Source organism: Anas acuta, chromosome 4, assembly GCF_963932015.1.
Source record: "Anas acuta chromosome 4, bAnaAcu1.1, whole genome shotgun sequence".
Taxonomy (NCBI): Eukaryota; Metazoa; Chordata; class Aves; order Anseriformes; family Anatidae; genus Anas; species Anas acuta.
The window spans coordinates 60,482,016-60,503,227 of record NC_088982.1 but is presented as its reverse complement, the minus strand read 5'-3'; the positions used below and the strand labels follow the sequence as shown (position 1 = coordinate 60,503,227).

Genomic DNA, 21,212 nt, shown 5'->3' with positions numbered 1-21,212 from the left:
CGGGTACACCGCGGGAGCAGCACCTTGGGGGGCCACCACAGCCGAACCCACACCCCCGGGGGTGCCCACACAGCCGCCCCCCGCCCTGCTCCCACCCCCCCGGGCACCGCTCACCCGTCGCAGGGCCCCGGCCGCCGGGAGGAGCCGAGCGGGGCCCGCCCAGCCCCAGCCCAGCGCCTGCGCAGGCGGTGCCGCCATGGCGGAGAAGGCGCAGAAGAGGTGAGCGCCGCCCGCTGCCCCCCGCCGCGCGTCCCCTCAGGGCCAGAGCCCGCGCGCCCCAACGGTCCTAACGGTCGCAGCGGCCCCGCCCCGCCCCGCGCGCCTCAGCCCCGCGCCTCAGGGCCCCCCCGTGTCCCAACGGTCACCGCATGTCCCCCACAGCCCCCCCATGTGTCCCAAAGCCCCCCCACAGCTCCCAACGGTCCCCCCGTGTCCCTTAACGGTCCCCTCCATGTCCCCCAGTGGTCCCCACATCTCCCAGCACAGCCCCCATGTCCCCCAACAGCCTCCCCGTGTCCCACTGGACCCCCCCGTCTCCCCATGGTCCCCCCATGTCCCTCAACAGACCCCCCACGTCCCCCAACGCTCCCCCATCTCCCAATGGTCTCCTCATGTCCCCCAACAGCCCCCCCATGTCCCCCAATGCTCCCCGTTACGTCCCCCCATGTCCCCCTGTGTGCCCCATGTCCCCCCCATGCCCCGAGGGCTCCCCTCATGGCCACCACCCCGCGCTGTCCCCGTCGGTGCCACCCCTGGGCGCCACAGGCACCCCCTGAGCCCCACGTCCCCCTCACAGCGTGAAGATCGCGCCCGGGGCCGTGGTGTGTGTGGAGAGCGAGATCCGCGGGGATGTCACCATCGGTAAGGACGGGACACGTAAGGACGTGGCCGGCAGCCCCTGGTACCTCAGTGTCCCAGGGTGCTGGTGACACCGGGTGGTTCCCGCAGGGCCCAGGACGGTGATCCACCCCAAGGCCAGGATCATCGCGGAGGCGGGACCGATTGTGATCGGGGAAGGCAACCTGATAGAGGAGCAGGCGCTCATCATCAATGGGTCAGTGACAGCCCCGCCGGTCCGGCTGGGGTCGGGTGGGACAGGCGCAACGTCAGCCCCTGGCTAAACTGAGCTGCCCTATAGTTAAAATCCGTTCACGTTACCTCGCAGGTACCCAGAAAATATTACGCCAGAAACCGAACAGATGGAGCCCAAGCCCATGGTCATCGGCACCAACAATGTTTTTGAAGTCGGGTGCTGTATCCTTGCCGTGCTCCCAGGGGATCAGCAGCCCAGTGCTGTGTGAGGGGCAGGGGCGTGCTCTGAAAGTAGTGTTGAGGCTTGCCTAGTGAAATCAAAGCAAAATGTTTTACGTTTTCCTTTAACACTAACCTGTAGATTCGCAGGCCATGAAAGTGGGAGATAACAATGTCATCGAGTCGAAAGGTGAGTTTAGGCTCACTGTCCTTGCCCCGGTCAAGGTGAGTTTAGGCTCACTGTCCTCACCCTGCTCAGATTTTTGCTCCTGTCGGTGCTGGGAGCAGGAGGGGATCAATCACCTGGCGGTAGATGTGCTCATGCTGCAGCTGATTGCATTGCAGAAGTTACACTCGCACTGGCGAGCGCCTGCAGAAGCCGCCTGGGCTGGAGCTGGGTCTGGCTGGCGGCGCTGGGCGGTTTGTGTGTGGGCACGGTGGTGCTGCTGCTTGAGGAAGTGCTCCAGAGTCACCTCAGCTGCGCTCTGCGCCCAGAAGCCCGAGGCAGAGTTAGAAAGGTTGACGGAAGCAGGGCAGAGACATGGGGTTGGGAAGCGCCGTGTGGCTGAAGCACCAAGTGGGGCTGCCCGCGCTCGGCCCTTGCAGGGACTCCTCTCTTGCTCTCTCTCTTGCAGCATTTGTCGGCAGGAACGTGATTCTGACGAGCGGCTGCATCATCGGGGCCTGCTGCAACGTCAACACCTACGAGGTGATCCCCGAGAACACCGTCATCTATGGGGCTGACTGCCTTCGCCGCGTGCAGACCGAGCGGCCACAGGTGGGTGCCGCATGGGGAGCCAGGCTGAGTGCCACCTCCCGTCCCCTGCAGCTCCCCTCGTGGCAGCAGCGAGGCCGAGCCTTAATTCACAGACCATTTCTTTCCAGCCCCAAACGCTGCAGCTGGATTTCCTGATGAAGATCTTGCCCAATTACCATCACCTGAAGAAGACCATGAAGACCGCGTCCACACCTGTCAAGAGCTGAGAGCCTCCAGTGGTTGGTCGCTGACTGGGGATTTCGTCCCGTCCTTCTGAGCACTGCGCAAACGCAGGCAGCTGCTGGTCTCTGCGTCCTTTATTCCCTTCTGCAAAACAAAAATGTTTTTTCTCGCTTATTTGTGTCCTTTATTTATATCCCGCCAAGTGTCTCAGCCCCACTGTGGATCTGTTGTCTGTCCCGCGCGCTAACTCGAGTATCACACGTGCTGCTTGGGGAATAAACCAGAACCGGCTCACCTCGCAGCGTGCTTTGTGATCCTTCCTGGCCGGGGGGCTGCTAATAAAAGTGCTGGGGGGCTGTATCAAAGCTGCAACCGAGACCCACAGCTGGGTGAGGGCCGAGGCAGCGGGACAGGGACAGTGCTGTGGGTCCCTATGGGGATGTCACCTTCCACTTGCCATGGGCAGCCCTGGCGGTGCCATGTCCCCAAACCTGAGACACCCATCCCTCACCCCACCTCCTCAGCCCTGTGTCCTGTGCCTCCACCACCGCAGATCCCCATCCCATGTCCCCAAACTCCCACCCCACTCCCCCCCTGCTGCTCCACCCCCTCCGCACGAACCCAGCCGTTTGTCCTCCCTCCCCGCGCCCCGCCCCGCGTCCCCTCCCTCCCCAGTCCCTCCCCAGTCCCTCCCAGTCCCTCCCGGTCCCTCCCCGGTCCCTCCCGGTCCCTCCCCGTCCCCCCGCCGGCCGCTCGCAGCGGAGGTGCCGCGGGCGGGTGCCGGAGCGGCCCCAGCACCATGAGCGGCGGCCCCGGCGAGCGGGAGGGCGGCCCCGGCGAGCCCGGCCTGCCCGAGGAGGAGGTAGCGGCAGCGGGGTCTTGGGGCTGGAAGCCCGGGGAGGGGGTCGGCAATGGGAAGGGAGGGGGTTGGGGGTTCCCTGGGGGTCCCCTTGGGGTCCCCTGGGGGTCCCCTGGGGGCTGTGACCTTGAGCAGGGAGAGGGGGGCAGCAGGGAGAGGGGCAGCAGGAGAGTGGGGCGGCACATCCCAGCTGTGGGGTGGGTGTGGGGTCAGGGCACGGGCACCCCACAGCCCGGCGAGCCGTGAGCAGGGGTGGTGAGGGATGCCGGGACACTGGGACATTGGGACATTGGGACACTGGGGCACTGGGACGCAGCACCCCACGGGACGCCCCGAGCATCCTCGGGGCAGAGCAGCACGCGCGGGCAGGGACAGGGACAGGGACAGGGACGGAGGCCTTATTTGGTAGCACGGCGCCTCTGCGCACCCCGCTCGTGGCCCTCGTCCCCAGCCCTCGCCAGCTCGACCCCGGCTGGGGACAGCCAGGGTGGGAAGTGGGGACACGGAGGGCGGCCACAGTGGGACCCTTCCCAGCGCCAACTCCTCGCCCATCGCTGCCCCACCGCCGGCACCAAACCAGCGTGGGGACGGCTCCCGGGCACATGGTCAGCCCCATGGGCGAGGGTCCGACCCCATGGGCGAGGGTCCGGCGTGGCGGAGGTCCCCCCGCGGCGGCGGGCAGCCAAGCAGCTAATCCGCTGGTAGAAAATTAAAGCGAGCGGGGCTGCGAGGCGGCCGGGGTTGAAGTAGGTGATTAAATGCCTGGTGAATGAGTCACCCGGCTCCTCCTGCCTCTCCCCGCCGTTCCCCTTCCTGTTAAAGTTTACCGGAGGAGGTTTGCGCAGGGGCAGGGGACCGTGACCGCGCCGGACATCGCGTGGGGCGCTCGGTGCCCTCGGGGGCGGACGAGGATGGCAGCACTGCCCTCGCTGCTGCCGTGCTCCGGGAGGTGAGCGCTGGCCGTGCACGTCGCATGGATGCCTCCGGTCGCTGCTTGCGTGATGAAATCCACCTTGGGTGTGCGTGCGGTGCCCATCGGGTCCCCTCTGGTGTCCCTCGAAGCATTGCCGGGGTGTTGGGAGAAGCAGGGAGCGGCGGTGGGACGCAGAGGCAGGGAGAGGTGTGCCGGAGTTGGGTTGGAGCTGGCTTCCCAGGGCGAGGAGCAGCGACCAGGAGAAAACCTTCTGCGGGACACCAACAGCCTGGAGGGGACAAAGCAGGAGCGTGGTGGTGTCCCCAGTCTGTCCAGGGGCTGTGGGGTGCAGCAGGAGGAGCAGAAGGGCTTCGGGTGGTCCCGCAGCCCCTGTCCCTGCGGGGAGAGGTGGGGGACATCTGCCACCACGTGCCCGTGTTTGCGGGGTGCCAGTGTCGCTGTTCCTGACCCGGATTGCAGGTGGTGGAGGTGGAGAAACGCTGCACCATGGAGGTGCTAAACAGATGTTGGTGCAGCGGGATCGGGGCAAAATGCCTCGTCTGTCCTGCTTGGGCTGCAGGAGCCTCCCCACAGCCTCAACAGGGACTCCAAGTCCCCGTGGCCACCGACAGGTTTCCTACGAGTCGCCCTGGACCCTTTGGGCAGGGATTTTACCACCTCCTGCCCCATGCGGCCCCAGGAGTGCCACCAGGAGCAGAGGATGGAGGCTGAGACCTCCAGGTTGCCTCCGCCCCGAGGCCCTGCGGGAGCAGCTCCCGCTCCCCATGAGGGCCGGGCAGCAGCTCCCCACGCAGCCTCTCCTTCTGCCCCACGGCTCTGGGGACGCTGCGTCCTCCCTCCCAGCCTTGCCTCCCCCACAGGCCTCCGACCGTGCCCTCCTTTCGGGGCTGGAAAGCCGAAAAGGCATGTTTTCTTTTTTTTTCCTTGCTGTATTTTTTTTTTCCTCCCAATAATCCGCGCTTTTCGCCGTCCTCGGCGAGCGCCGCGCTGCAATTCTGTGGCTCGAGACTTGGCCGACCCGCGTTTGAACTTTCAAAGAAAACAAGTCATTACCGCGGAGAAGCCGCGTCTTTGTGAGGCCTAATTTCAGAGTTTTTCTTTTTTTTTTTTTCCGGGGTCTTTATCTCTCCTATCTGCTGTGCAGCCATGGGGCTAAATTATCCGGAAAGTCAGGCTCGGGCGGGTTTGGATTTCAGGAAGGCAGCGAAGTGGCGGCGGGTGCTTTCTCTCGAGGCCGCGCACAAAATGCAGGCGAGGCCTTGGGACGGACGGACGGACGGACACCCCTCCCTCACTGCGTGTCCCGGAACAAGGGGACGTCACGCTCGCTGAAAGCCCTTGACCCTTGCAGGAAGCGTTTTTCCCCTTCCCTGCAAGCACGGCCCCGGTCACTCGGGGCTCAGCGTGGGCTGGAGGCCTCCGGAGGCCTCCTCTGGGGCGGCGTCCGCAGCCTCGGGGGTGGCTGAGGCTCTGCTTTTGCAGGTGAGGACCCTGTTCGTCAGCGGCCTGCCCCTGGACATCAAGCCCCGGGAGCTCTACCTGCTCTTCAGGCCCTTCAAGGTACCACGGGACGCGGGGCGGCGAGGGGCGGCCGGTGCGAGGCCGGTGCGACGGGCGCTTTTCTCTTCTCTCGCAGGGCTACGAGGGCTCGCTCATAAAGCTCACCTCCAAGCAGGTAGGAGGCTGCGGGGTGCCCCACGGCTCGGGGAACGGGGAGGGAGGGATCCCTGTAAAAAAAAAAAAAAAAAAAAAAAAAGAAAAGAAAAAGAAAGGCTGGGGGCACCCCTCACCCCTTCACCTCCTCTCCCCGCAGCCCGTGGGGTTCGTCAGCTTCGACAGCCGCTCGGAGGCCGAGGCTGCCAAGAACGCGCTGAACGTGAGTGCCGGGGGGCGCGTCCCTTTGGGGGGGCTGCGGGGGCGAGGCCGGCGACTCCCCGTCCTCGCGGGTCCCCCCGGAGCGCAGCGTGGCCGAGCGGGACGCCGACTGCCTAATATGGTGCCGAGCCCGAGGACGCCGCAGGAATGTGAGCCGCGGGGCCGCGCGGCGCTCGCTGCCAAGCGCATGAGGTCACGGCAGCCCCGGCGGCCTGCGGGGATGCTGGGAATGGTGTTTTTTTCTTTTTTCTTTTTTTTTTTTTTTCCCCAAAGGGCTCTTTCCGAGGCGGAGAGGGGGGAGCGTGGGATGCCTGGCCCCTCAGTGAGCAGCCAGCTCCGATGCCACCGGCACCCGTCCCCGCTGGGGTTTGGGGTCCCGCGGCGCTCGCCTGGTGCCCGCCGACCCCGCTGCCTTCTCCCCTCCCGCAGGGCATCCGCTTCGACCCCGAGATCCCCCAGACGCTGCGGCTGGAGTTCGCCAAGGCCAACACCAAGATGGCCAAGAGCAAGCTGGTGGGCACCCCCAACCCCAGCACGCCCCTCCCCAACGCCGTACCTCAGTTCATCGCCAGAGAGCCCTGTAAGTGCGCCACGGCTCGGGGCAGCGCCGGCCCCACCGCTTGCGCCCGCTCCCCGCCTCCCCGTTGCTTGTGGGGGAGAACGAGGGATTAACTCTCCTTCTTCTTCTCTTGCAGACGAGCTCACAGTGCCTGCACTTTACCCCAGTAGCCCTGAAGTGTGGGGGCCGTACCCCCTGTACCCGGCGGAGTTAGCGCCCGCTCTACCTCCTCCTGCTTTCACCTACCCCGCTTCGCTGCACGCCCAGGTAACGCGGCGCGGCCCCGGCACCGCTCACGCTGCCCGGCTCGCGGCACCCCAAAAACACCCCCCGCCGCCCCGCAGCGCCTCGGCACGGGCAGGGCCCCGAGGGAGGGCGCCGGGGGGGAGCAGCGCCAGCTGCCGGGAGGAAGAGCGGCGGTAAATATTATTGCAGCCACATACTTCCCTTGTCAAGGCAGCGCTGACAGGCAGCACCTGCGCTCCTCGCGAGGAGCGAGCGGCCGTGGCGTCGCTCCCGTTAGGCGCGGTGTTTCCTCCCCACGCGGGCTGGGGGCAGGTGGGGACGCTCCCCACGCCGCCCACTCAGCCCTCGCCCCACGTGCCTTGCAGATGCGCTGGCTCCCTCCCTCCGAGGCTGGTTCTCAGGGCTGGAAGTCCCGTCAGTTCTGCTGAATGCCATGTGAGTGCCACCTCGCTCCTCTTGGGGCATCCCCAACCCACGCCGGCGAGACCCAGGGAGCCAAATCCGCGCGGCTGGCCCCAAAAGAAAAGGGGTGCGAACGCGTGTGTGCCCGGGCCCCATCCCCGCCGTGCCATCCCACAGGTCTCAGGTGTGTGATGGCGGCCGACAGTCAGTCTTGTGGGTATGAACGGAGCCTGCCGCCGCGGCTGCTGGGCGCGCTCTCCACACGACCGCAGTGTGCTGGTAAGGGACGCGGCGCTCGGCTCGGGGGGGCCCTTCCTGCGCCTCTCGTCTTCGTCCGGGGTAGGAGTTTGGCCAGCCCAGGAATGCCTCTCGGCTTTAAATCACCCCCGTAATCTCCCCTCGCTGCCATTCCGGCTTCCTGCCTTGGATCAACACCGGCCGAATTCCTCCGAAGCGCAGAAACTCAACTTAACTCTGCCCTCCCCAGCGGCCGCCCCTCGCCCCCTAGATAGCACCCGCAGTCCGGGGCAGAGTTGCCGCTGCCTCTTCGCAGCTTCGCCTCCCGGCCGGCTGCTTTTGTAACCTCTCCGCCTCTCTTGTTGCAGGCTTGAAAAAAGAAAAAGAAAAACAAAAAAAAAACCTCGCACAAGTTTGGATTCCTCCAAGACTTTCCCACAGCCTCTATCACACATCTGCTCTCCTAGAAGAAAGCGAAAAGCATACCTAGTAATAATATTTCCCTCTTTTACACTGTATATTTGTAAGAAAGAGTGTGTTATTTCTGAAAGCATGGTTTGACAGGCAGTGCTGTAGCGTTTGAAAAGTATTTTCAAACAACCATAGGAAAGCAGACTACGAAAAAGGAAAGCGAGAGAGCAAGTATTTTTGTACCAAACCTTCCAAACAGGACAATCTTACACTGGGTTGGACCACGTCTTCTTGTGCTCGACTCCCGACTCGGCGTCCTTCGCAGCGTGCCTCCCGCCGCCAGCTGCACGGCGCAGGCGTGACGTTGCGGCCCGTGCGGGCGCCGAGGTGCGTGGCTCGAGGCGCTGGGGCTCGTGGCGCGGCCCGCCAGGGATCGGCATGCTCCGGCTGTGTCAGCACGGCCCCCGTGTGCACTGACAGTATTAGGGTTTTCCTCCCGGCCGTACCAAACACCACCAGGCAGGACAATCGAGAACGTCCGACGGCGTTTTTTTATCGTAGGGCTGTGTTACTAGCTCGCTGCGCAAAGCTCCGGCACGGTACAGTGCTCGCATCAGGGACGGGCAGAGAGAGCCCACACGTGGAGCAAGGTGAGAATTCGCCTCCTCCTCCTGCCACGGCTGCTTGAAGTTGTTACGGGCAACGTAAACTGCTGTATGAGACACCGAACTCTCCGCTCCCCCAGCTGACTGCACGTGCCTGCTGTTGTGCCATGGCGCCGGGCTGCCCCGGGCCTTCAGCGTCTGTGTGTCCGTGCAGGAGCAGAGAGAAGAAGGGAGGCAGCGCGCGGGACGGCGAGCCAGCCAGCAAAGAGACTGCTTGGCGTGCTGGCCTCTCCTCCTCCTTGCTCCAGCAGGAATTTGGATAAGAAAGAGCAAAGCAAAACAAAACAAGAACTCCACCAGATTTCGGTTTCTTGCAAAAGGAGGCGCAAGCCCCGTCTCCTCCGACCGCCTGCTTCTGAGCGGGATTCCCAGCCTCTCTTCCTCCTTCCTCGGGTTTCGTGGGCGGGCTGCAGCACCACGGCTGGGAATTCGGCTGCTGGAGCCGGCCGGGGTGGGGGCGAGATGGGGGGGAAAATGGGAAACTGCTGCTGGGGCTGTCTGTGAGCGCTGGGGCTGGGACTCGAGAGCCAGGCGGCTCCGTGAGGAACGGCGCCCGCGGTCCCGGGCGAGGGCCTGGTAGCTCCTGCAGCAAACCGTTTCCTGTACTTTGGTCTGGGGAGAAGAGAGGAAAGGAGCTTCCCACGTTGTCTACTCCGCTTTTGGAAATATGTTTAAAGGTACTTTTCTATTGTAATTTTTTAAAAATAAAGCCAGTGATTACGATAAGTTACGGGCAGAGCGTGGCGTGCTGTGTACCTGGCGGGGAGCGGGGACAAGGCAGCCTGCGGGCGTCCTGGGGGTGCTCGCAGCGACGCTCCCGACCGCCGCCGTGCTTCTGCGGGGCAGCTGCCGGCCGCCTGGCTCGCTTCGACCTCTAGGAAAGCTGCAAAGCCCCGGCTGGAAGGAGCAGCAGGCTCTGAGAAACGACTCCAAGTTTACAAAGATGTTATCAGTTAGTTTTTAAACCTCCTCGTCTTGGCACCGAGCGCAGAAGCTAAGCTGCGATTTTCCATGAGCTCAGCCGCAGAAGAGGCAAATGTAGCCTAGAGACGACGGGCCGGATTATTATTTTTTAACATGCGGAGAGTTTTCTAAAACAGGCCCGTCGGCCCAACCTACAAATTCCTCCTCCTTCCTCTGCTCTGCCCCTGCCCCGACAAACGCTGCCAGCTTCCCAAGCCCCCGCCAGCAGCCGCACTCCTACGACACCGCTCCAGGCGCCAGAATCACGGCTAAAGGGCAGGAGCACAGGCTGCGAGTGGCTCGGGGTGCGAGGAGGAGGCACGGTGTCACTTGAAACGCCCGGCCGGCGGGGCAGAGCGGCGGAGTTAAGCCCCTAAGGTCGGCTGCTAATCCTCCCGCGGCCGCTGCGAGTCACAGCTTTTGTTCCCAGCCACCTCCGGAGGTTTGCTGGCAGGGCCGGGAGGGAGGGGAAAGCAGCGACAGGGCAGAACACATCGCTCGGCCCGACTGCTGTGAGCACCGCGGTACCTGGCTGACGCCACTGTCGGCCAGGAACACAGGCGCCCTTGGGAGTGGGTTCAACACCGCGAGCATCCTGCAGCCAAGGAAGTGACAAAAGCCACCGCCAGCACTCGCCTCCTGCCGGACTGGGCGACATCCACCCCGCGAGAGGAAGCTGGGAACGCGTCACCTCTTGGCCTGCTCGTTTCCTCCACGCCAAACGTGCCGGGCGCTGTGCTGGCGGGGCGGGAGCAGCAAGCATCCCCTTTGCCCGTGCTGACCTTTCCCCACGCGGGCCGGGGACACGTTCCTCTCCTGTGGCTGTCGGGAAGGCCCCGCCGCTGGCGGACACCAGGGACACCAGACGGTTGCAAAACACGGCCGGGGAGCCCCGGGACAACGCTGGCAGCCGGTGCCAGGCGAGTCCTGGGGGCACGAAGAGGCGGAGCTGGAAGCAGCAGAAGCAGCTTGCTTCTCCTTGCTTCTGCTTCTCCCAAGCCCTCCCCTCCCCAGCCCCCACGGCAAGGCTGAGCCGGGGTGGGGGGATGTGAGCGGCTCCTTCCTGAGGCGGGGATGGGGCCAGCAGGATCCCAAAGCGGGGAGACGCAACCCAGCACCGGGGGCACCGGGAGCAAAGGGCAGACGGGACCAGCACTGGTCGGGAGAGGGGGGGAGGAAAAAAACAGGGCTGGGAGAGGAAAGATGTGACGGCACCAGGGTCTGGCCAGGCAGATGTCCACAAAGAGGCCTCCCCCCTGGGAGGGATGCAGGCGGGGACACCCTAAATCCCAGAGATCACCTGAGCGCTGCTGTCTGCCTCGCCGCCAGGCACGGGTTAGGAACCGAGGCGATGGTGGAGGGTAGAAAGCGAAGCGGAGAAATGCCATTAGCAGAGCCCCGAAACGCTGCCTCTGAAACATGGGTAAGTCAACCATTAGCAGAGCCTGGACTTCATCTCCACGGCCTCCATAATTAATAACTAGCTCGGGAGGGAATCGAGAAGACAACGTAACCGATGGAGACAGGAGGAAATCGCGCAAGTACTTCGGGCCTTGGACGTGAGCCCAGAAGCGCAGGTAGAGCCAAAGAATTAACTTAATGGACGAACGGCCTCCTGCCCTCACCAGCCTTTTCCCCTGCTCTGCACAGCACCAACCCACGAGGCGGCCGGGGCCCAACACGTGGCTCCCAACCACAGTTTTCAGTCAGGGCTGCTTGCTGCCGACACGCCGCACACCACAGCAAGGGATGGGGCCAGCGAGAACCAGGCCCTCCCCAGCGTCCCCACATCGCTCCTGAACAGAGCGGGGGGACACCCAAACTGGTGCAGGTGCAGCTACACAAGGTGGAAGCTGCCCTCATGCTGGGACACGGCCAGGAAGGATGTTTTGGGGCTGACCCCTCTCCCAGTGACAGCTATCGGCCTCTCACCTTGCCCATCTCAACCAGCCGAGGGGAAGCGCTCAGCCCCCGGGCACGCCTTCCCAGACAAAGCAGCCTCCAGGGGTCCCCGAGGCAGCAACGCAGGCAGGAATTCGGGCCTGGTGCATTAGCAGCGACCGGAAAGCGAGCAAGAAAGCTGGAAATAATGAGATGTCATCGCCGGGGCTGCTTCTAACCATCCGCAGCTCGCCGTCCCCCCTCGTCAGCAGGTAGCGGGGGCCTGGCTCTCCCCGGTGGCCCGGCAGCGCCTGCCCGTGCTCATCGAAGTGACAGCGCTCGCTGGCTACGGCCACGTGCCGGGGCTTCACGGCGCTCCTCAGGGCTCCCCGGCCTCCCTCTGCCCCGCTCGCTAAAAGCCTGGAATGATCACGATGAATTATAGATTAGCTCCAGCACAAACCGCCTCATGTCAGTTTTCTCAGTCGACCATGCAAAACCCTGCTGTTTTCCGGCCCCTTCCAGAAGGATCAGCGCAATGGAGGAGGAGGAGGAGGAACAGCTCCTTAGCCACAGCAACTTTTACAACAGAAGCCAGTACACACCCGTGTTCAGAGCTGTGACACCCCTGGGCTATCTGCCTTGAAAAAAAACACCCAAAGTGCTTTAACTTTGGGGGTGAGGAGGAGCAGGCACACATCCAGCAAGCACCCAACCTGGAGCCTCGCTCGTGCGCACCGACGGTTTCAGCTCACGCCTCTTCTGACCCACTTCTGCTCTCAGCTGTGTGCGCAGAGGGTGAAACACCTCCTTCCTTCCCCTCTGCTCCCTCGCAGCCACAGGCTCAGGATGCCACGGTGCGAGCAAAAGGACAAGGCAGACAGCAGTGACATACCTCAGAGAGCTCCTGTCACTGCCAGACAGCTCGCTCTCCCCCGGGGCCCTGTCCATATGTCCATCAGCATCACGGAGGGGAGGCTGAACGCCTCTCTGCGCCTGGCCAACCCGGACAAGGTCAGGCAGCAGCTCGGCCAGCACCCTGCGTGCACAAGTCCTTCAGCAGCAGCGCGGACACACGCCACCTTCAGCTGCAGCGGGGCTGTCCCATGGGTGTGGGCAGCTCGTGGCCCGCTCAGAAAGCGCCCGTGTGGAGCTCGCCAGGCCTCTGGGCCCCCAAAGGGACACGCACGCTGGATGCTGTGTGGCAGGCTCTGTCCTGTGCACGTTGGAGGAGTCCTCACCTGGCAGGGACAAGCAGAGACTGCGCAAAAACTCATCTCAATGACTTGCCAAGAAGCCTTCCTGCAATGCATGAGGTAACGGGGCCTCTCCCCACTGCCGAGGGCAGCCCAGGTGCCCTCACCTCGCTGGTCAGCTGCACACGTGGCCAGGGAAGGCAAAGAAAAGCAGAGGAAGAGGCCCCCATGGTCCTCGAGAGAGAGCGCGATGCCTCTCAGCAGCCCTTCGTGCTGCCAGACTGAGGGAGTAAAGATTTTGCCAAAGAAAGCAAGCTGAGGGCATGATGGTTTTGGCCACCGTGAGAACCATCTCGCCAGGCACAGGATAGCTGAGAACACCCTGGAGGAAGATAAAGGAAGTTTAAGGTTTTAGCAGCTGTGAACTCTTACATTTAACTTCAGCAAAATAAAAAAAAAATTTGGACGTTGTGCCATGAAGAGACTGAAGCAGGCTGGAGTGCAACTAAAAGCTTTCAGCAGGCTCCCGTTGATACCATCTGAGATGTTTTTAAGTTTTTTGATTTTCAAGAGGTCTTGGGGAACAAAAAAAAAAGAAAGAACAACCGTAAGGGCCACTGGGAGCAGATAGAGAAACAAAACCCAGCTCCTCAAACCCACGCAGAAGAGAGGAGTTCATTCTTATCTTCTGGGCTTGTTTTCTTCAGGACTGTGTAGCCTCAAAGGGGCCAATGGGGCCAATGAGGGAACCCTTTCAGCTACTTCCAAGCTTTGTGACTGTACCCTAACAAGCTGCAAAATCTGTCTTGTTTTGCCCTCTCTGCTAGCACAGAGGAGATGACTTCCACCAGCAAGACAAAGCTTTCCAGCCCAGTCCTTCCTACCGGACATCAGCTGGACCATTTTGTTCCTCTGCACACTGGAGCCTGACAACACCGCCACAGCGCGCAGAGCTGGTAGTTAATCTTCCTTTGCTGCTCTCTTGTTTTTTGACCTAATGTAATTTTCATCTTTGAAAGTAGCCAGACATATTCTTTAGTCTCCTTACTACCTTAATCGCTTCAGCAGAGACACTAAGCAGATAGGCTGCCTTACGGTCTGCCTTGCAAGCTTCAGGGGTTCGTGCTAGGTGAGATGATGGGAAGGTACCCCAGTAAGACCCCAAAAGGTATGACAGGCGATGCAGAGCTCTGAGCTCTGCTTTTGTCCAAGCACCACCACCAAAAAAAGGGACTGCTCAAAGCGCAGCAGACGGAAGGGAACCTTTGTCTTTGAGTGAAATGGCAGAAGAGAACAGTTTTGCAAGCGTGCCACGGGTGCTTTATAGCAGGGCTGTAACAGAAAAGTAAAAAGCTCCAAGAGGAATCGCTTGTGCCGGCCTGGAAGATACAGGAGAGAAAAACAGTTTCAAAGCCAGCGTGACGCTTTTATGTATGTATTTATATACATAAAAATAGAAAAGAAACCTCCTACTGGTGTTCAGCAGCTCTTTACATGGGACTGACACGTGTAATGCTCGAAGCATTGTCTGTTTCTCAAAAGAGCCCTCTTTAAAACCAGGTGTATTATACAGAGGGATCAATGCTACACTTACAGAAGTTTATTTCTCCTCCTGCACTTTCCCAAGCAGACGTCACTTGTTTGGTGCTCCAGCAACAAAGCCTTATTCTTCATCTGCTCCTGGGTCCAGATCGGGCGGCCTCTGCTTCGATCCCTGATAGGTCGGGCAAGAGCAGAGCTCCTGTGCGTGCGGCAGCAATCTGCTGCTGGCGGGCTCTCAGGCTCACCTAGTTTATCTTTGATCCTAACCCCAGAAGGGCCGAGGAACAGCCCCTCTACTGCGGTGCCGCGAAAACAGTATCAGCATTGACTGACTCCGGTTCAGTACATCAAAATGAGCTATCAAGAGGACGTAATTTGGCCACATTCCACATTAGGCAGTCTGTATGGCAACGAACATCAGGCAGCCACAGGGAGCTTTCATTTAAGGTGGCTTTTCCCCTCCCCCAAACAAGAATGATAAAAGATGACAGTGTTAGCCCAGAACAATAAGTCATTGAGAAGATTAAAACACAGCAAAGAGTCCTTTACCTCCTCAAAAAGGAAAACACAACTGGAGAGAAAGACGAAAGCTCTCTTGTTCTTTAAGGAAGCAACACTGGAAACCAGCATTGTGAGTTTATTACTTTAAAAAAAAAAAAAAAAGTTTCAGTATTACACTGTCATTTTATTTCCCTCCGGTCCACAGCATAGAACTGTGCAACACGGGTGCACCCATTACAGTGAAGAGAAATCGCCGAGAGCAATTTCTGGGTAGCATTAGGGAGCAGCCGCTGCGTTGCCGCCCTGCAGCCTGCTCGGAGCTCGGGAGAGGGATTTTTCCTGAGTCTGAGCCTCAGGTATCAGTTCAGTAAAGCTCAATCCCACAATAGGAAGGAACAGAAAAACCGTAGGTGTATTTGACGGGAAAAGAAACTAGCTTGCAGTGATTTTAGGAGGAGGTTTCCCTGAAATAGGTACAACAAACACTGTATTCAATTCTACTAGAAAGCCCCTCTTAAGTAATTCCAGGTAAATACCCATTAAGCAATGTAAAAACAGAGTTAAGCACTGAACAGGAACTCCTGCATTACATGCTGAGCACCATTTATCACTCCATGCCAACAGGCAACTTGTGAGAACCTCTCATTTAAAGACACATTTCCCATTAGCTAATTAAATTAAACTCTAAATTTAGTAGTTCGTACTTGCTCTTAAACTGACCTGTTCCATCTTGGCAGTTGCTGGGATGGGGAAACACATCACATTACTATATACAGTCAGTCTTTCTGCGAGCAGACACTGAGCCTGAGTGGCAAAAAGCCTGTATAAAAATGCTTGTTTGCTCCAGAACTCAGCTGGTCACTGTTTGCCAGGAACGACATCAGAGTAATCTTTTAATACTCCAGCCAAATGGTCATTGTGAGTCTTAAATCGGCGTTTCTTCTGAGAAGCGGGTTTCTTTCTCCTCTGAATAGGAGCCTGCAAGAAGAAACAAACAGTAGTCAAGAGATCTGCCCTCCAGCTGCGACACCTGACCTGCTGTGCTGTCCACAGGCTCTGCCTTGCTGCGAAGGAGAGCTGTGCGTGAAGAAGGGGTGGGCAGGAGGGGAAGGTGGTTTTTTATGCAGGAAGAAACAACAGCAATCGGTCCAAATCCAGGCAGGGAATTGGCAAAGGGTACGTAGCAGAGCCTCCCGGTATCTCATGCGCTGTAGGAGAGCTGGCATTTGTTTCTAAGTGAGATTTCCAAACACTCTCAGGCAGCTACAGAAGGATATAGAGCCCATATCCACAACTACGTGCTCAAAGACCCATTTAGCATACAAGAGATCCAGGAGAAATGCCTACGTGACAGCAGGCATTAAAACATCTACTGCAGTGACTGGCAGAAACCAAGAACAAATCCTGTGTGGAACGGCTCTTGCAAAAGGACAGCTCAAAGCCAAGTGCAGAAGAGAAAAGATACGGCGTGCCACACACAAATAAATGTAAAAAAAAAATAAAATAAACTTGTTAGAAGCTAGGAAGAAAGCATCTCTGGAGACCTTGTTGCCATTTTGGCCTCCCAGTAAAACATGGGCATATCGCACCCATTTTGTGGAACAGCGCTATGTGAGGTGGGAGGCAGGTTAGATTATTTCTGTTGGGGTTTCAAGGCTACTTAGCAGAAAAGAAAAAGAAAAGGCAAGAGAAAACCTTCTCCCCAAAGAGTAGCTATTCTTTTGCTCCTAATGCATCGTACGGCTTTAAGCAGAAGCTTCCACTTTGGAGCTCAGAGGGATTTTTGGCATTTGCCCTCTTCTTGATGCTGCTTGGATTACGCTGGCTGAAACAAGTTATAAAAACACTGGCTGCTGGCTACAGCATTGTTGTTTTGCAGCTTCTTAAAACGGGTCGCAATTCCCTGAGCTACACAAAGCAGCTGTGCATAGGCTCAGCAACGTGTTTTGGAATTAACACTGCAGGGTCAGGAAGGGGGGGTCTCTCAGGAAGATCTATAATTCGCATCTCTTACTATTTTCTTTGGTCCAGCTTCTTGCATGGAAGAAATACCCTGTCGTTTCAGGTACTCTTCGATTTTCTCCTCATCCATAGAATCCACGGGAATGCTCCTCCACAGCTTCTGAAACTCTGCAAGACCAAACACAGCCTCATTTCATATCCCAGTGAATAAACCTTGGGCAAAGCCCCGCACGAAGCAGGGGAAATACACTTGAGCTCAAACATTGAAGGACTCTGATCTATCAGCCTGTGATGCAGCGATGCTGCCAGCAGGCACCCAATTAGCACAGCCCTTTACCCTCTCCAAACGCCGGATGCGCTTCCAAAAAAAGCCAACACACGCACAAAAAGAGAAGCCCCCGACACTTAAGGGAAGAAGATGAGCTGATTCTCATCTGTGCTAACTGCACTCCAGCGTGCCTGCATCCAGAGCACCCATTGGCAGTGTGTGCTTTTCATGGTAATTTGCTGCAGCCTCTACCTTTTTGCCCAGCACCTCTGTAGCCGTGCAGACTGTCAGCATGTTTTATAAGCCCCGGTTCAAACGGTCTTGGTGAAGGGTAATAACTAACCATAAACGGCAACTTCATTGACACATCTTCCGCTGCCATTGTCATGGGAGACTTGACATCTCCTAGTCCAATTTACTGAGGATTCAAGACATTTACTTCAGCAGTTTTAAGCTCCTTTATCGCTGTAATCTAATACGTATCATGCCGTACAGATAATAAATTACTAGAATTCCTCTGGTGTTAAAAGAAGAGAGATACCTTAAAAACCACAGCAGCAAGAAAAAAGACAGAGACAGTAAGTCTTAATTAGAGCAGCTGCCATCTGCCTGAACGCTCTCTGCCTCATGTAAAGTTTCAGAGAGTCTCTGGAATGCCTTCTCCAGGCAGCGGCTGGTACAATCCTACCTCCCCTCATTCCCCAGGCAGTAAGTTAGATATATCCTGTCAGCAGGTTTGGCTAACAAACTATAAATAAAACACGAGGCACACATAGCAACGCAAGACTAAATTTTTCCCTTTATTTCCAGACAAATTTAGTATACAGTTGTCAAAACAACCACAACTTCTGCATGCGTAAGAAGTTGTCCTGTGCAGCAGGCAATGAAACACTCCAGCGACGATCTGCCACAGATAGACTGGCTCTAGCCACACAGCAACAGAACAGCACCGTGAAGAAGGCGTAAGCGACAGAATTCCTTCCTGTGCTTGGACCTGTTCCCTTCCTAACACGTCTTGTTTTTCTAGGAAAGCACATGCTTTTAGCCTCAGCTCGTTCTTTCCCTTCCCATTACCAACAGCAAGGGGCTGTTCAAGCTTCCCAGGAAACAAAAGAAAGGAATTTTGCCAGTGGAGAACAACAACGTTCATTTTTGGTAACCCAGCGCTTTCGAAGAGAGCTGAATCCTGTCAAAACACTGCTTTTGGTTTCATGGAGATAGTGCCTTCCCGTTCGGGCTGCACAACAGGAGCATTGAGACAGCAACCTTCAGATAACTTAATGCAGGGAGTGACGACGCTGTAGTCAAGACATTCAAGACATTCTCTGTCTCCTCATCCGTTTTGGGTGTGATTCCAGGCTTTTGGCATATCTTGTGGTGCCTGCTATCACAGATCATCTCTCACCTAATCCTGTTGCAGCAGGTGGAAAAGGTTGTGTTATGATCAAAGCTGAACACAAAAGAGACATTTCTCAGAGATGAGCTCTCAGATGAAAGTCTTAGCAGCAGCTTGAGCAAGGGTCCCAGCGTGTCCTCTGGACTGAGCAGCACGAGCTCTTTCAAGCTGTTTCCTTTCTGTTCATGCCCTCTCTTTGTCTTGAGCACCCAAACAAGCCAGAGCAGGACCCTGAGACCTGGTGGTGGTTGGAAAGAGGGATCCCACGCTGGCTGTGCAAATGCTGTATCGCACGCTGAAAGAAACCGTGCTCCGAACCACCCATTTCTGTGATTCATGCATGAAGTGCTGCCCATAAACAGATGAATATGAAAGAGATCCCACTTAGAGATACTTTCAGGTTGCGTTGCACTATACGGCCTTTGGCTCTGCACAGCCGAGTCCTGTGAGACCTGAAGAGATGCACGGCAGTTCTCTAAGACATACATGACAGGCACGTGTACAGCGGATGGAGCAGAAGAGAGAACTGGTAGCAGCTTTTACGTGACAGCGGCCTTTTTCTTGAGACGTTCTGCTACAAACACAAACGATCTGTCTTCTTATTAGAGCTCACGATACACAGACAAATATGCTTTGGTGCAAAAAAAAAAAAAAAAAAAGCTGAGGATAGCTACTTAAGGGTAACCAGCCTGCATTCTTCTGGAGAACAGAAGTGAAAAATTAAACAGTAGAAAATAAATGGCCAGCTCTTCAAGGATCAAAATGCACAGAAGCGCAGAGCACAGTTAATACCTAACCCCAGCATTTTGCATTTCTTGTAACGCAACATAATGATGTTATACCATCATTACAGCCTCACATTTGCCTTTCAAACTTGTCCAAGAAATATGAATGGAACAGTCACCAAGAACCCAGACCGCAACGCTAAAATGGACTTTAAGTACAGACAGTTTAATTTACTAATTGGCCCCACCAGAATCACTACAAAGTATTCAGCAACGCCACTTAATGACTCCTCCATAAATCAGGCTGCTTTCAGTGCTATAGCTTTGACTCTAGTAATTGCAAAATAACTTCAATGCAGAAGCTCCGTGTACAGCACTGAAGTACCTTAATGCGGGAGAAAGTGGGAAATCACAATCACGCTGTCCCCTGGCAATACTCGGTGTCAGAGGGTTGGTTTGGAACTAAAAGCACAGGATGAAGGTGGAGCAGTGTTCAGGCGGCTGCGCGTACTAGGGGTGTGTATTTAGGGTGCCATCTGAGGAGAAATGGAAACCTGTCCCTCATCTCATCACAGAACCAACTCAGTGTAACACCAGATACTGAGCCAAAGGCAGGAACTGAAGAGAGCGAGCAGCTGGCTGGCTGGCGCTGAACCATTTCCACATTACCTGTCAGATTTCTTCAGAAGTCTCTAAGGACTGTGCCCCTATCAGTTAATGAAAGTTTAGACCTTGGGAATACACTATCTGAATTATTGTTGACATCCTCTCTGAAATGCGAGAATCTATGGGAAAAGCTGGCAGTAGCTACAGCTCTCGGCAAACAGTGCTCCATGATTGTGGCTGTGGTATTTCTGCACCTCCCGGCCAAACATTCATACCCTTAACCCATGAGAGAATGAGGTTTCTCCACGTTCTTTGAGGAGAATCTGAAAAACCACACACCTGGCCTTTCCTGCGGCTCCTAGCTTGTAAAATCAGCAGCTCATGAGGGGGGTCAGTGACGAGGAAATGGCACCCAAGGACCTGATTACTGCCCTCCACCGCCTTTGGAGCACATCTCTGAGCTTATGGCTGGCCAGGCAGGAGGACACAGGGGGCTGGCCTGTCTCTAGGAGGAGAGAAGGCAGAAAGAGAACTGCTGTGCTCAGCTGATGTGTCTGAAGAGCAGGCAACGTAACGGTGACGGAAGGGTGACCTCAAAACACCAGATCTGTTTTTCACGATGACTTTCTTCTGTCTGTGACAAGGCGCAGTGTGAGAGCAGGGAGGGACTGCTTCGGCCAGGCACGGAGAGCAGGATCAGCTGCACACAGCCATTCCAATCCCAGAGCACATCCAATTCCATCTCCACGTCCTCTGAACTGCAAGGCGATCTTTACACCATCAGAGCATGATGGAAGCGGGAGACTCGTCACTCGGATCCACTAAACTATTTTACAGCTAGAGCCAGAACAAGACTGTAACAGCTATGGAAAGACAAAGCTGTCCAGCAGTCGAGACAGTAAGGCTTCATCTGACCACAGCAGGCTGCATTCAGACAGCCTGACAATTCCTCCTGCCGCTTGGGCTGTTATGACAAGACAGAGCCCAGAAAAAATCCCCTAGAGAGAAATTTCCAAAGAGTTTCTGGCCAAAGCTACGCAGGTGCTGTGATCCCTAAAGGAGACATGTGTTTTCTGCAGAGAGCTCTTAAGTCCTGATGGAAATGCAGACTTTCCCAGCACAGGCAGCAAGCTGTGGTCACCGCACCCTGAATGAACAAATCCTGTATGCAGTACCTTGCAATTTGACCGCTAAAATCTATAAAGGAACAGCTCGCAGGCTGCTCCCTTGCTCCTCCAGGTCACTAACTCCTGGTCTTTTGAGTAAGGAGGAGAGGGACCGAGACCTGAAGCACCACAGCAGGCTGACTGAAAGGCCAATTCAGATGCTTGCTAACATCTCTATCATGGAGCTGTGTGCACGCAGTCTTAAAACAAAGAGCTCGGACCAGTGTAACAAGCACAAAGCAAAGCAGAGGGCAGCATAACAAAGGTTCTACAAATGGCTTCTCTCGCTGAAATACCTGAGGGGTAAGGATGTTCCTGCAACTTTACTGTATGGGGGCCTCATATATAAAAGCAGTTTGCACCAAACACTCTTTCTATAAATGCTTACATATGGGAAACAGGGTCATGGGTAAGTGGCTGCACCGTGACTTCAGCGTAGTTTATCCTGCAGTTCTGACTGCTTCACCTGCTCTCGCAAAAAGGCTGAGATGGCTCCTGGAGATAAACTTCTGTACTATACCGGTAATAAAATCTGTCAGAGATCAGAAACAGCTTGAAAGTCTTCACTGAGCTGAACTCAAACCTGAGCACAGGATGAGAACAGACAACATTTCTGTGGAGAGGGCA

At 57.0% G+C, this 21,212-nt stretch overlaps 3 protein-coding genes across 10 annotated transcripts in view; 2 read left to right on the top strand and 1 right to left on the bottom strand.

Moving 5' to 3' along the window:
* The first annotated feature begins 127 nt into the window (after positions 1-127).
* DCTN6 (dynactin subunit 6) lies at positions 128-2,485 on the top strand. Its single transcript, XM_068681569.1, has 7 exons — positions 128-219; positions 797-861; positions 949-1,054; positions 1,166-1,254; positions 1,394-1,441; positions 1,887-2,029; positions 2,137-2,485. Exons 1-7 carry the CDS (start codon positions 197-199, stop codon positions 2,233-2,235), a joined length of 573 nt encoding a protein of 190 aa, XP_068537670.1. The 5' UTR covers positions 128-196; the 3' UTR covers positions 2,236-2,485.
* Positions 2,486-2,894: 409 nt separating this feature from the next.
* Positions 2,895-9,109, top strand: RBPMS (RNA binding protein, mRNA processing factor). 2 transcript variants are annotated; one of them, XR_011096342.1, is made up of 9 exons: positions 2,895-3,053; positions 5,467-5,544; positions 5,621-5,659; positions 5,798-5,860; positions 6,289-6,439; positions 6,555-6,685; positions 7,030-7,099; positions 7,244-7,345; positions 7,672-9,109. XR_011096342.1 is itself a non-coding variant. In XM_068681565.1 (8 exons), exons 1-7 carry the CDS (start codon positions 2,991-2,993, stop codon positions 7,090-7,092), a joined length of 588 nt encoding a protein of 195 aa, XP_068537666.1. In that variant the 5' UTR covers positions 2,895-2,990; the 3' UTR covers positions 7,093-7,099; positions 7,244-7,350. The 2 variants fall into 2 exon arrangements, 1 of the variants encoding a protein (XP_068537666.1); XM_068681565.1 differs by lacking the exon at positions 7,672-9,109 and having other exon boundaries at positions 7,244-7,350.
* GTF2E2 (general transcription factor IIE subunit 2) overlaps positions 8,606-21,212 on the bottom strand; it is a 29,794-nt gene continuing 17,187 nt past the window's right edge. For 2 of the 7 annotated variants that reach the window (XM_068681566.1, XM_068681567.1), the window contains 2 exons: positions 16,477-16,592; positions 8,606-15,440 (listed from right to left, as the gene is read on the bottom strand). In XM_068681566.1, coding sequence (XP_068537667.1) covers positions 15,321-15,440; positions 16,477-16,592 — 236 coding nt within the window. In that variant the 3' untranslated portion in view covers positions 8,606-15,320. Of the gene's footprint in view, positions 15,441-16,476; positions 16,593-17,465; positions 18,720-21,212 lie in introns of those variants that run through there. The other 5 variants (XR_011096344.1, XR_011096346.1, XR_011096343.1 and 2 more) reach the window with 5 other exon arrangements.

Bases quoted from the DNA above. Each gene is read 5' to 3' on its own strand.
- DCTN6 (XM_068681569.1), top strand. From the start codon at position 197: ATGGCGGAGAAGGCGCAGAAGAG. The intron at 1,055-1,165 runs GTCAGTGACAGC...GTTACCTCGCAG, and splicing joins CAGGCGCTCATCATCAATGG to GTACCCAGAAAATATTACGC. The intron at 1,255-1,393 runs GTATCCTTGCCG...ACTAACCTGTAG, and splicing joins TGTTTTTGAAGTCGGGTGCT to ATTCGCAGGCCATGAAAGTG.
- RBPMS (XM_068681565.1), top strand. From the start codon at position 2,991: ATGAGCGGCGGCCCCGGCGAGCGGGAGGGCGGCCCCGGCGAGCCCGGC. The intron at 5,545-5,620 runs GTACCACGGGAC...CTTCTCTCGCAG, and splicing joins TGCTCTTCAGGCCCTTCAAG to GGCTACGAGGGCTCGCTCAT. The intron at 6,440-6,554 runs GTAAGTGCGCCA...CTTCTCTTGCAG, and splicing joins GTTCATCGCCAGAGAGCCCT to ACGAGCTCACAGTGCCTGCA.